The sequence below is a fragment of the Rhea pennata genome, chromosome 1 (genome assembly GCF_028389875.1).
Source record: "Rhea pennata isolate bPtePen1 chromosome 1, bPtePen1.pri, whole genome shotgun sequence".
NCBI classification, from domain to species: Eukaryota; Metazoa; Chordata; class Aves; order Rheiformes; family Rheidae; genus Rhea; species Rhea pennata.
Window position 1 is genome coordinate 150,349,709 of NC_084663.1, and position 13,160 is coordinate 150,362,868.

A 13,160-nucleotide genomic window follows, 5' to 3' on the forward strand; every position below is an offset into this window, starting at 1 on the left:
TTTACTGTGAAAAGGTATGACACACAAAGGTATGATGAAAGAAAAAAAAAACTATGTCTTCAGTAGACAATCTGATGGACTCTTTCTGGTTGGTTAATGCATCTTTTCTACAAGACAGTTCCCAAAAAGCAGTGTTTAGGAGTAACAGAGAAGGTATTTGAAATGTGTCATTCTAAGGAGCATGTGACTCATGAAAAAGAAATTTTCATATTTTTTAGTTCAGCAAACTGTGGGGTATCATGCACTGAAAATTGAAATTCTTATATAGATCTACCTCCAATTTTATAAAAATATCTGTGCAGAATTTGTCTGCAACCATGGAGAATACTGGCTAAACCTGAAAAAAAAAAAAAAGAAAAAAGAAAAAAGAAAGAAAAAAACAGAAAGAAAAGAACCACTTTGCTACTGCTTCACAAAATACATGCACATTGTATTCATTGCATATGGATATCAAAATTCATGTCTGTAGGAGGAAAGAGATGTAAATCTTTGGGAATTTGGTTGTTTTATAAATAATGAAGGAGAACATCTGTCCACTGGCGAATGTGGGAAAAGTGAAATTGATATCACAGCTCTGTCAACCTTTGTAAGCACATGAAAGTTTCAGTAGCTGCACTTGAAATTATTCTTTCTGGGTGAAGAAATACCTAGTCCTCCTCCTAAATTTGGGGTCATTTTAATTAAGCCCTAACCAAGACTAAAGCTTCGCTAGGTGTGGTTAACTAAAGGCAGAAAAAGCTACCTCTGAAGCTGTTACAAAAGATGCATCTGGCCATGTTTTTTCTCACCTGAGGAACTTGACTAAAAAGGTGTAAATAGCCTTATCCAGGCTAAACTGTAAGCCAAGAAAAAACTATTTAGAATATGCATTGGAACTTTAGCAAAATATTTTTCTGGTAAAAATCAGAGAGAAAATTCTAAAGACTGAGGAAATAATTGTTAAAATTCAATGAGGGAGTAGCTGTAATTATTTAATGTACCTAGTTTGGTCTTAATATAGAAGGAGTTGTTTTGTTTTTACCACCTGTTTTCTTCTCTTTTGTCAGAAAGACACCCGCTGTCAGAAGAAACAATGGGTGATGCTGGAACTGACTGGTAGCCGACTGCTGGTAGTGCTTAATTTGCTCTGAAGGCAGAGACCATGTTCAAGCACCTTTTAAGACATCTTCCATTTTAAGCCTCCAAAAAGATCATCTAACATAATATTAGATTTAAATAGCAAAGCTGAATTTGAGGCGATTGTTCTGCTTGGTTTTGCTGCCTTGGAGATCTGTGCAGAATTGACCACTGAACAGACAATGCAGTAAAATATTCCTGTGTTGCAATACAGTATTTCATGTCTGCATTAACATTGAAGAACTATCTCAGATGAATGAAGGTCACAAGGATTGTGAGATGATTTGAACTGTAATGGAGGGATGTTTTAGGAGGGATTTCTTCACTGTGAGAGTGACAGCGCACTGGAAGAGGTTGCTCAGAGAGGTTGTGGAGTCTCCTTCTCTGGAGACAGTCAAAACCTGCCTGGATGCAACCCTGTCTATCATGCTCTAGGTGACCCTGCTGAGCAGGGAGTTTGGACTAGATGTTCTCCAGAGGTCCCTTCCAACCTTACCAGTTCTGTGATTCTAAGATTCTGTGAAACTGCTAGAGGACTTCAGAGTAGGGCATCTGACTTCTCTGCCCTCTTCTACTTGTGTCAGAAGTCAAAAATGAACCACACTTGGACATACAACATGAGCTTTGGTGCACCTACAGACCCTGTTGAGCCAAGGACTGGACTCTCACGAAATGGGCACACAGTAGTGGCTATATTTCTGGGATTTATCTTATTTTTTGGTTTCTTGAATAACTTGACTGTCCTCATTCTCTTCTCCAAGTTTAAAACCCTTCGTAACCCGGTCAATATGCTCCTCCTGAACATCAGTATCAGTGACATGTTAGTGTGCATCTTGGGCACGACCCTCAGTTTTGTGTCTAACATCCATGGCAAGTGGATTGGAGGGGAGTACGGCTGTAGGTGGTATGGCTTTGTCAACTCCTGCTTTGGTAAGCCTTCACTGACACTTCCTTAACAGTGTTCTTTTTAACACTAGTGCTTGAACACGAGCAAGTAGCTGACTACTGCTCTATGGTAAAGAGAAGGATGGTTTGCTTGCTTGTCTTATGGTAAGACCCAAGTGAAATACATATTTGAAAACATTTTACCTAAGGACTTTACAAAGGAATAGCTCAGAGCTGATTAACACTCCCTAACATAACCCATTTTTGAAGTGGCTTATTTTTAACAGAAAAAAGTAGCATCCAAAAAGAAGCAAGACACTGGAAGGAGGATTTTGAATAACAATACGAACAAATAGAGTACTTCCTTCTTTTTCAGCCAAATCTCTGTCAACAGTCAACTACAACCCCTTCAGTGCTGCCAAACCCCTGAAGTATTCCGTTTGCCATCTGTAAATATCTATTAATCTGTGATATGAATTCCCTCTTTATTCCAAATAATAAGAGTTTTCATCTTTCGATTCTTTCTATTCTCCCCTCAACTAAAATCTTTATTTTAAAATTAGATGCTTGCAGAGTCAATAACAAATGAAGTCATAGAAATAGATTTGTCAAATCTTCAGTGTGTGTGTCAAAGCCACAACAAAATAATATCTTGACTTTTTTTCCTATCTGGTCAGAACTTTTCCTACAGCTGGTTTGCTCTGTTAGATATGAACCTTTTTAACTAGAAGTTATTTTAATTATTAAAAAACAAGACAGAAAGAAAAAGCACAGTCAGAGGGACACCTTCATCCCTGGGTGGTCCAGGCTGAGAGGGCAGGGCCAGGCATACCCCTGCGCCTCAACTCAGCCTGGAGCTGCTGTGCATCTAACGTAGGTGCTGTCTCTCCAAACCTGTATTTTCTACTTAGATATTAAGATCTCGCTCTGTGCAATGGTGTGCTCACTGGTACTCTTCTCTTCCTCAAACTCATGCTGCAGTAATGTCAGTTATTTAAAATTGTCATCTTCCACTGGGAAATTGCTGCTGTGCTGAAAATGAGCCGGCAGTGTTGTATAATACAAAAACACAGACTTCAAAGATCCAAAAATACACCCTGGTATCAAGAATGCCATGGCTTTTTATTTTAATTTTTTATTTTGTTTTTGAAATAGACTCCTGTTCCTTGAGTTGTTTGGGGTTTTGGCATCCAGCTTCATCTCTGTAACTTGGAGAAAAATGCTTGTAGAAGAGGCACAGGGGTTTTGCATATATTCCCCATATCTCTGCTACTTGTATCTCCATAACTATGAGAAGAGCTGAGAGCTGAATATTTCAGTCACTAGTCTTCTTAGAGAGAAAAGAATTTGGATTGTATTTTCCTCATCTTTCGATTTATTCTCTTTTTTTATTATTTAGGGATAGGATGGGAAGGTAACTTTTCTAATCTTTTGAATATATTTTTTTTCCTCCTTTCTTCAAACATTATGTCAAAAATGCCCTTAGAGACTGTTTGCTTCTATCAGAATACCTGTTTGTTACCACCTCAGTTCCTGTGGAATTAAAATAATGAATATTTTTTTCTCATGGGTGAACTTGCTTATCAAATAATTCTTTGGAGTCAAATCTACTGTATAAATCAGATGGATGTCAGGTGAGCAGACTTCTACACTGTAGTGATACCTTTGTTTGTGCGAGTTTCTGGTATGATTCTTAAAACAGGCTACATCTTCAAAGAACAGGCAAGCAAACAAAAACTCAGATATCAGAATACTAAGGAGCAAGATGATGAATTTAATTGGAACACATCCAGTGAGGTGACTCTGCTCCTCTGAGTTGTTATACTGATGCCAGCAGGAGATCGTGGGTGGCTAAGGCAGCCAGAATGCAGATTATTACTGAAATGTGCACATGAAAACTTTCTATGACAGTATTAAAAACATTCTTTCAGAAATCCTTTCTAGAAGGCATGTAGTGCTTGCAGTATATTTTTTTTCCCGGTGCTTATAAAGGGAATACTGAAGGAGTTTACTTGCAGAGTTATAATTGAAAAACCTCATATGTTAGAAGATATAATGAGTAAAGGCAAATAATAATAGCAGGTTGCTTAACATTTATGCATCTCTATGGACAGCTTGTATCTGGAATCTGCAGACTGGTCACTGATCATGTGGGTTTTTTTTGTTTTGTTTTGTATTTATGTACTGCAAAATGTGCTAGAAAAGAGCTAATGCGGATGTGCAGTAAGTTGACGGCTTTTTCAGTTCTTCATAGTACTTGAGAACAAAATGCTTAAGTATAAGGTATGTAATCTCTTTTTTTTCTTTTTCTTTTTTAACATCTAGTGTGTGCGATAAGTATCATATGCTGCACAATATAAAAGAAACATAAGAAAACATAAATAGTAAAGCTGTGTAGATTAGGAGGAGATATTTGTTTCTGTTACTTACACTTTTGTGTAACCCTTTAGCTATTCTTCCAAAAAACAATATACACTTTCCATTTAATGAAAATTGGCTTACCCTCGTTTATGCCTCACCTCTAGTTTTGGCCTGTCAAGGCCAAGAAGAACTGTTCTAATGTTAGGGGTAGAGAAGAGAGAGGGTGTGTGGTAGGAAAGAAAATTAAGAAGAATTGAAGTTTAATATCAAGGTTTTTAAGAATAAACCTTTTAAATTCTTATCTATTTTTGTTTGTTTTTCTCCCCCTTGGGCAAGCTGTATAGCCTACCAGGATAGACATCGATACAGGACCCGGATTTCAGCTGTTGTTAAACAAAGTGATTTCATTACCTTTACTGGAATTGCACTCTCTTGTACCAAATGGATACATACTTTTTTTCTTTTTTAACTGCAGTATAACTACTGGATACTGAAGTATAACTGCTGTATAACTGTAAGACATCATAGATGAATTTGAAGTGGAATACTAAGCTTGGTGATCTGAAGAGTACTTGATGATGTGTAGAACATGTTTAAGTCAATTTCAAACTGTTAAAGCATTTTAAAATCCTATTTAAATATTTTAAAAGACTGAGAAGGACTGAATTCTTAATGGTTATTTTGTTCCTTCCCACTTTGTTTTGTGATACTCTGAAAGCCCCTTCCTTCTCCTTCTTTAAGGTCAAATTGAGAGTGCAAGCATTCTCCAGCAGATCCCCAGCCTGGATGAAACCTGAGACAGTGAAACTAGGAAACTGAGATTTATTTCAAATTTAAATGCATTGCAATAGATCAGTCTTTTTGTCTGAAGCGTCTTACGTTTCTTAAAATTACATAACTGTTTCCCTGGGAGGTGAGAAGCAGATCTCATTCTTCTCCCAGCAACATTGACAGTACAATACACTTTGCTGTCATGTACGGTGGAATCAACACATAGGTCCCAGTCCAGGGCTCTGGGAGTCATGAACTGAGAACCAGCACTGTGGGGTTACCATGGACCTCATGGCAAAACGACTGTAAGCGTTCTGTTTATTTACTTATTGATTCCCAAAAGTGTCTGTTTCATGATTTCAAGCCATTCTCTGAAAGCAGAAGATTTAGAAACTAATGGAAAGTGTGGATTCTAGTCAATAAACATGCAATGTGGATTTTAAGGAGACTATTAAATATCATGATCTTGCTATAGAACCGTTAGAGTTGCTGTGCAGCAGGAGTAGAACTGCAGGAGGAATAACATGGGCTGTTCACATCATAAATGAGTTTATCCCGGTGCCTGTGCATATTTTCAGCTCTGTCAAGTAGGTCACTGCAGTGGAAAATGCACATGCCACTGAGTTGGGGAAATGGATGGATTTGCTACATTCACTCCCATTACCCAGCACTTAACCACGATTTGACAGGCTCCCGGTTATAAGTTTAAACAAACATGCAAAGGGACACGTGTGCAGGACACATTTCCCCGGCTCAACTCTGAGTAAACTTTGGAAGCAAGCTGAAATAAGAACCGTTAAAGATAGCATGAACTGATTAAGCATTAGATTTTAATTTAGGGAAAATAATTTATTTAGTAACAAGCTCCCATAGAGACTATGTACACACAAAGTGATATCCAGTCCAAAAATTACTCTTGTCAGGCAGCTTTGACCATCTTACACATAGTTTCTCGAATGACCTATTAAATGCTTCTAATCTCTGGATAGATGAAATCTTTTAGAAACATTTCATCCTCCTTTCCCAAGAGAGTATGGATATTTATACAAACGTAGAGTTCCCAAACATGTAGGACAGTCAGAATTTGAGCTTGGATGGCTTTTGGAGTTCATTTTAGAATTGCCACTTTATGCCATATCAGCATTAAATATTCAATAGATTAATTCACGTGGGAAAGATGAAGCCTTCCCTGGCTCAGGGAATCCAGCACTAGACTCAAATGCTGGAAAGGTTCAAGGTACTTGACTAACAAGGATGTTTTTGTGACTGCTGGACTCTTAGCTCATATTTTGAGGTGTATTTTAGGTGTAGGTACTGGTTGTATGTTTTCTCCGTACCTCAGCCTTCATGATAATTAAAACACCTGTCTGCTTGCCTATGAAGTTGATTCCAATATTTCATGTTTAAAAATGTACAGAATTCAGACTAGCATTGTGTCAGTGAGCATCACTATGCACGAAGGCACAGAGATGCCTCTGCCATAACCCGTGCGCTGTGAGGCCGTATTTTCCAGGTCTGCATCCTGCCTTTGGCTGGTATGCAGGAGAGTGCTACATTCCAAAACCTGTTCAAACTGAGCTAAAGCACATATATATCTTTTTATGTGCTTTGCCAAACCAAAGTCCTATTTAAATAAGAATGTCAAAACTAATCTTTTTAGAAATGCCATCATACCCAGCTATGCAGGCAGATAATCTTTTAAATCACATTAAAGCAGTTATTGATCTAGTCCGTTGTAAACCTCCAGTGAACACACCGAATGAAAAACAGAGCTGCTCATTGTTTAGTTTTAAAGCTTAGCGGAAAAATTTCTTTGTGTCCTTTAATGAATAATTTTCTTCTTAATCTTTTCCCTTGATTTTTATATACTTTGGCCTAGACTTACTGCACTAAACTAAGACATTTTAAATTTAGAGTGTAGACATCTAGTGTAGAGGAAGTTCTTTGCTGATAAGATACAGTTAAGATTCCAGGTGAAATGACTGACTCTTTTTCTTTGAAGATAGATATTTGTCCAGGAGCAAAGCCGTAATCACTCTTGGCTTGATCCTGCAAATGCTTGAGCCCTCATATAGCAAAAATTCACCTGCCAGTTTGAAATCACACTTTGTAGTTCCTTGACTGGCCACTGAACATGGATAGTTCCTTTCCCAGGTGGCCTTAGCATGTGATTTAAAATAGTATTTCTATAAATAAAGCTGACAGCAAGCACAACTAGTCAGTAATATTTAAGATAACTTATTTCTGCTTTGGTCTCAAAAGTGTTCTTTCTCTTTGAAGTGGTTAGACTGTTACATCTGCAGTCAACATTACCTGTGCAAGCTTTTCTAGGTGGTTGTTCTATATTAGAAATATGTTGCTGTTTTAAACAGAAGGGAAAAGAAAAGGAATCTAACTAGAGAGAGAATACATCAAAGATGCCTCCAGTTATTTCATGTAGAAAAGGAGGAATATTGTTACCTAGAGGACTCTAATTATTTTGATTTGTTGTTATAGCTGATACTTTGTCCTGGATTTTTTCCACTTAACTTGAAGTGCCTGATATCCTCTTAGACTATAGTAAATGGAAAAAAATAGGGGCTTCTTGAGAAGACACAGGTAATATGTAATCTGAATCCGCTTTTGGCATCCCTTCCCTAGGGAGCTGAAATTAGGCTGCCCTTCTTTTTATTTAAATCATTAGTCAATGAGGTAACTTTATATTATTAAATATGCTTGAGCTACATTCATATGGAAATATGAACTACGGAACCCCTTGGAGACAGATATGGGAATCATCTGACTAAACCCAGACATTTTCCAATCCTCCAGGCTTCCTTTAAAATCAATAGAAAAACAAATAGGCACTGCCAGCGTGCAAATTGTTTGATGTATTTGAGATGTTCTCTTTAGAGTGAGATGAGTTATGTCCTAGAAGTGCTTCCTTATCTCTCCACTGGATATGGAAAGGAGCCCAGGATAACAAATTCAAGGGTAGATATCTGCTCTGTACCTCTCTGAAGTCATGAGGTGACCCTCACAACCAGGGCACTCATCGTTCCTTTGGGCTTCTTTACCTTTCAACACTTTTTCTTATGATCTCTTCTCCACTTGAGCATCCTATTCCAGGATCTGGGTTTCTTTCTAGTTCCTGGAGACATTACACATAACACAGTGTTTAAGTCATTTGGAATAGTTGCCCAAGAGTGGATATCTGGGAAACATTTACTTTGCTTCCAAGAAGAGGTACCCGAGTCCTCTATCAGAACTTGATCTGACATTCATCATGTAGGCAACATGCTGTCTGCTATTCCCATAGATAATTTAAAAAGCACGACTATTGGGCTTTTATGTGCAATTTAAATGCTTTAAGCAGAGAATCACTTCTTAAATTAAAAAAGAGAAAAAGAAACTGTTAAGCAAGGAATCGTATCATGCAGAGAAAAGTAGAAATAGAAGGCTTTTGCGTTACTTTGAAGGTTAATCCTGAAATCAGAGACCTAACTGTGGTAGGTGCTTTAGTACCATTTAGGATAAGATTTTGCCTTTATTAGGGCAGAGAATCACCTAAGGTCTCATTCAGCCTGCTTCTGTTTTTTGTATCCCTGCATACTGTGGATGTTGATCCTAACAATGTCAGATCCAGCTGTGCGCAGTCTAAGTCTTCATTATCACCCCAGGCTGCTTCCCATCTCCTGAATCTGGGTGCATGCCTCAGCTTCATCTCCCGTTGTGTTGGGACTGTGGGCTGCACCAAAATCTACTCCTCACTCCCGCTTCCCTCCTCCCTCCTGCTCCTACCTTTCCGCCTACAGGAAGGTCAAGCGTATGGCTCAGACAAGAGCTAGAGTGGGTGCTGGACAGGTAGCTGATCCCAGCGTGCCCTTCAGCATGCACCTGCAGGCAAACAGAGATTAATCACTAGCTTTTCCCATGTTCGTCAGTTTTCTGCTGTGTTTTGTCATAGGATAATCTAGAGACTCTTTTCCTAATGCTCTGAGCAAAAAAAATAAGAAATAAATAAACAACCCATGCAGAGATTTCAACGGGAAAGGATAGAAAATAGCTTATGCGTGTTTGTATATGTGTAAAAAAGCCAGCTGGTTTCCTAGGAGGAGGGACAGAAATGTAGAAGAATTCGATAAGAAAATCAGCAACTTCCTTGGCTTTTCTTGTGCGTTGGTCCTGGCTGTCCCCATGATGCTGACTGGTGGTTTGCACAAAGTGTGTGCCCATGCCCAAAGACAATTTCTGTGGTATACAGGGGGCTACAAATCTCTGTCTAGATTCGAAGCATCCTCCCCAAGGTTACGTTGCTAGGCATTATAGCCACATATTGCAGAATGCTAGGGACAAGGAAATGCAGAAATACATGGAAATACACAAATAACATGACTTTGCATAGAGACCTAGCAGGGGCTTAAGGGCAAAGATCACATATGATTTCTTGCAAAATTATCCTGACAATGAGCTGAGTATTAAAAATCATAACTATAAGCTTGTTTGAGATGCAGAACAGGGTTACTGGCAGAGTTAAGTTTAATCAGTTGCATTTGCAGACCCTCTTCCCTAATCCTAGGTTATGGCATTAACCCGGTCAATGCTATGTCTGATGTTGATTTTCTAACATCGCTTTAGCAAAAAGCAGAAACCAGCTGTGTGCTTAGTCAGACCATATATATGTGAAGAAATATGTTATTAAAATGTAGCTGTTTCTCTGGGTTGAGTTCTTCTACTCAGTGGGTAGAAGTAAATAAAACAGGCCCTGGTGAATAAGCAGTATTCAGTCAGAAAAAATACATCAGAGTGTGCTGGACTTCGCTTGTGAAAGGCTATTAAATCATATTGTATTCAGCTCTGTATATATATAGTAACCTCTACTAACTCTTAAGAGTGTCTGTGTGCTGTTAGACCTAAATAGAATTGCATATTTTTTCTAGAACTTCCAAATTTTCCTTGTAGTCCCTGTAATCTACCAGAGAGAAGATACTATCTCTGGCTATTTAAATCCAAGTTATATATCTACTGTCTTTTTCTTAACTGAAGACATTCATTTTCTCTGTCCATTCCTTTTAGAAAGCATTTAAGTTGAATGCTGTGTCATTCAGTCTAGTAAGCAAATGAATACTCACAGGCTATTCAGTGATAAAAGAGATTGGCATAATTCCCAATAAAGACACTGTAGTAGGAAATAATTAGCAATTTACTTTTTTCACCCTTTTTCTCAACTGTGGCCAGTACTTCACACTTAAAGTAATCACCAGGTTTTCTTTCTGTTAGTTTCTTTGCTGCTTTTTTCATTAGGAATGTCTTTTTAGATGAGGAAATCATTTTCAGTAGTTTGTTAATGGAGTGTCTGGTTATGTAAAATAAGTTTCTTTGAAAGATGGAGCTACTCTGTTTAGATTAATATTTTTCTAAGTACCATCAGTAGCTGAGAAGCTGTTTTTGAAGCTGGAGATTGACTAAATGACAAATAAGTTAATAACTGCAGCCTCTATTGATTCACAAACCACTTACTGTTTCTCTAGATCTCACAGTCAATATGATTTACTACGTATGCAGTGCAAATGCCTCCTCTTGCAGGAAGATTTGTTTGTTCGTTTGTTTGTTTGCTTGGAATACTAACTGGAAATGACCTCTGGCTGCTGTAAATTTTTGCCTAATTGATACAGGCAGGATGAACTTTTGTTATCAGCAAGCAGTGAATGCAAGGGAGCTTCATGCCAGGTAGCTGCTTCGTTACGCTAACATCCCGCTGTTATTTTTCTATTAAACATCCATGTTTTTTGACTACTACAGGAGGGACCATCTGTCCCAGTGCTGCTCTGGGTTGGTGAGGGGCAGGCAGGCAGCTGAGCTGGAGCTCATTAGATGCCTATGGAAAGAATTGGATGCCAGGGCAATTTCTCTGACATTGCCGCCCTTTGCTTGTCAGGGCCTGTTTTTGTTCATTTTCTGGAAGTACCACAAGATCTATTCCTACACCCTTTGCCAGGCATCTGAGGGGTGGTGATTTATTATGGGTCTCATCTCTTGGAGATACTGGGCTTTCTCATGGCAGCAGTGAAGGATGTTTGGCAAGTCACAGGGCGAAGCCCTAGATTCAGAGGTGACGTCGACCTCCCCCACTTGGTTCTCCATGCTCAAGGTAGTAACTCCTCCAGTCAAGGTCATCTGGGCACTATCTATTAAAATGGCTGTTTTATTACATTGCCAAACTTCAAGTGCTTCAGCTGGAGGTTTTCATGCCAGCTATCAGCTTCAGGCTCCATCTCTGTGGAAAATTTCAGCCAACGATGCTTCCTAAAATGTGGCAAAATTGCACTGCTATGTCTTCTATTCACAGTTTCTTAAACCCATTTCACATTCAGCATTACCAGACCATATATTAGCAACACAGTCTCATCCTGTGGCCATATACAAGCTCTTGCTATTTTTTATGAAAGCAAAGCAGGCAGAATGCAGAAGGCTAGTGGCTCACAGGGCTGGCTTGTAAGTCTACTTTACTTTACTAATAAAACATTCAGCAGTGTTTTATTAGAGGAGATATATACTGAGTGGTGAGCCTCTATTTATTGGTTTCATTAATGCAATCCACAGCAGAAATGACAGATAACTGTCAAAGGGAAGTCTCCAAGTGAGCAAACTTCAAAGGAGTCAATAGAAAGAAACTTTTACTTATATGAAGAGTTTCATATAGGTTTGTAACCGTCAAAATGTGTTTAGGACTATATGGTTAGCGGAAAGAACAGAAAAAAAAGGAGAGTGGATTGTGAAAGTTTTTCATAACAAATAGTTCGATCATCTTTAAAAATCAACAGCAACATAAAACTTTGCATAAAGTAGGCCTCTAATTATTTCAAAGATTCAAAACCATTAACTAATTCATATATGTTTCGTTTTCATTCCTAAATTTCTGTTGCCTGAGTCTAAATATGGACCTCTGAAATGCACTGAAACAGCACACTAACATCTGGAAGGATCTGCTTCAAGCTAAGAAATGCTATGAATTTTACAAAAACATTGAAATCCCCATTCAACTTGCACTTATGAAAATTTTCGAACACCCAGACATTGAATACATGTTTGTATACACTCAAGCATTATTGTTCACCAGATTTACACTTGTGGAAAATTTCTGTTCTGTGCTTGAGCCATTCATGAGGTTACCGGGGAACCTCCTTGCACTTACATGTTTAATCACCCTAATGAAACGATGCAAGTTGTTGGTGAGCTGCACAATAGACGAAACAAGGCCGGGCACCCTGGAACCGGGACCTCGCCTTGGGATTGGGAGCAGCACCTCCCGCTCCTCCTGCAGAGGCAGAAGGAGCAACACGGAGAAGGTTCTCAGCATCCGTGTGGCAGAGCTGTGAGTCTTGATATCTGCTCAGCAGGGTTTCACCACAAACAGATACAGGGTAGAAAGCAGTATAATAGAGATGACAAGTTACAAATTCTGTCTCTTAATGCAAGGGTAGAATATCTACATAGTACATAGGTGTGTATTGTGTATATATTCTGTACACTGGATGCTGTGCATAAATCAGTTCTCCATACAAGTCTTTGTAACAAGTCCCAGCATTTTGCCTTCATTCAATTGCCTGGATATGAAACTACTTTTTTTTTTTTTTTTTTTTTTTTTTTTTTTTTTTGCCTGTTCAATTTTCAGAGAAAGAACATGGTCCAGCAATGGCTGCATGAGGATGTTGAGGATTGTTTTACTGTGTGTATTTCTGAAAACTGTTTCTATTATTTAATGTCCTTGTGAGAGGCAAAGACTGCATCAGAGGAATAGAACAAAAGTCTGCCAGATAAATATGCCAGTCAGGATTTAAATGGGCTTTTTCTAATGGGTAAAAAGCAGGTTACGAGGCAAGACAAAGCCATAGCTTAATATTCTTTGTGATAAGAGCAGAATATAGTCATACCACCATCTGGTTTGTTCCATATAGCTCTTTTGCTATATTGGTTAGAGCATTATGGGATGTTTACCAATGAATCTGAAGAGGAGACCAAGTAGGAGTTTTACAACTGTTAATATC

At 38.4% G+C, this 13,160-nt stretch overlaps 1 protein-coding gene across 1 annotated transcript in view; it reads left to right on the top strand.

Annotated features, from left to right (window-relative positions):
• Nucleotides 1-1,706: 1,706 nt before the first annotated feature.
• The window catches only part of LOC134154967 (pinopsin-like), an 85,573-nt gene continuing 74,119 nt past the window's right edge, over nt 1,707-13,160 (top strand). The window contains exon 1 of the mRNA XM_062601644.1: nt 1,707-2,046. Within this exon, the coding sequence (XP_062457628.1) occupies nt 1,710-2,046 (337 nt within the window). The 5' untranslated portion in view covers nt 1,707-1,709. The remainder of the gene's footprint in view (nt 2,047-13,160) is intronic.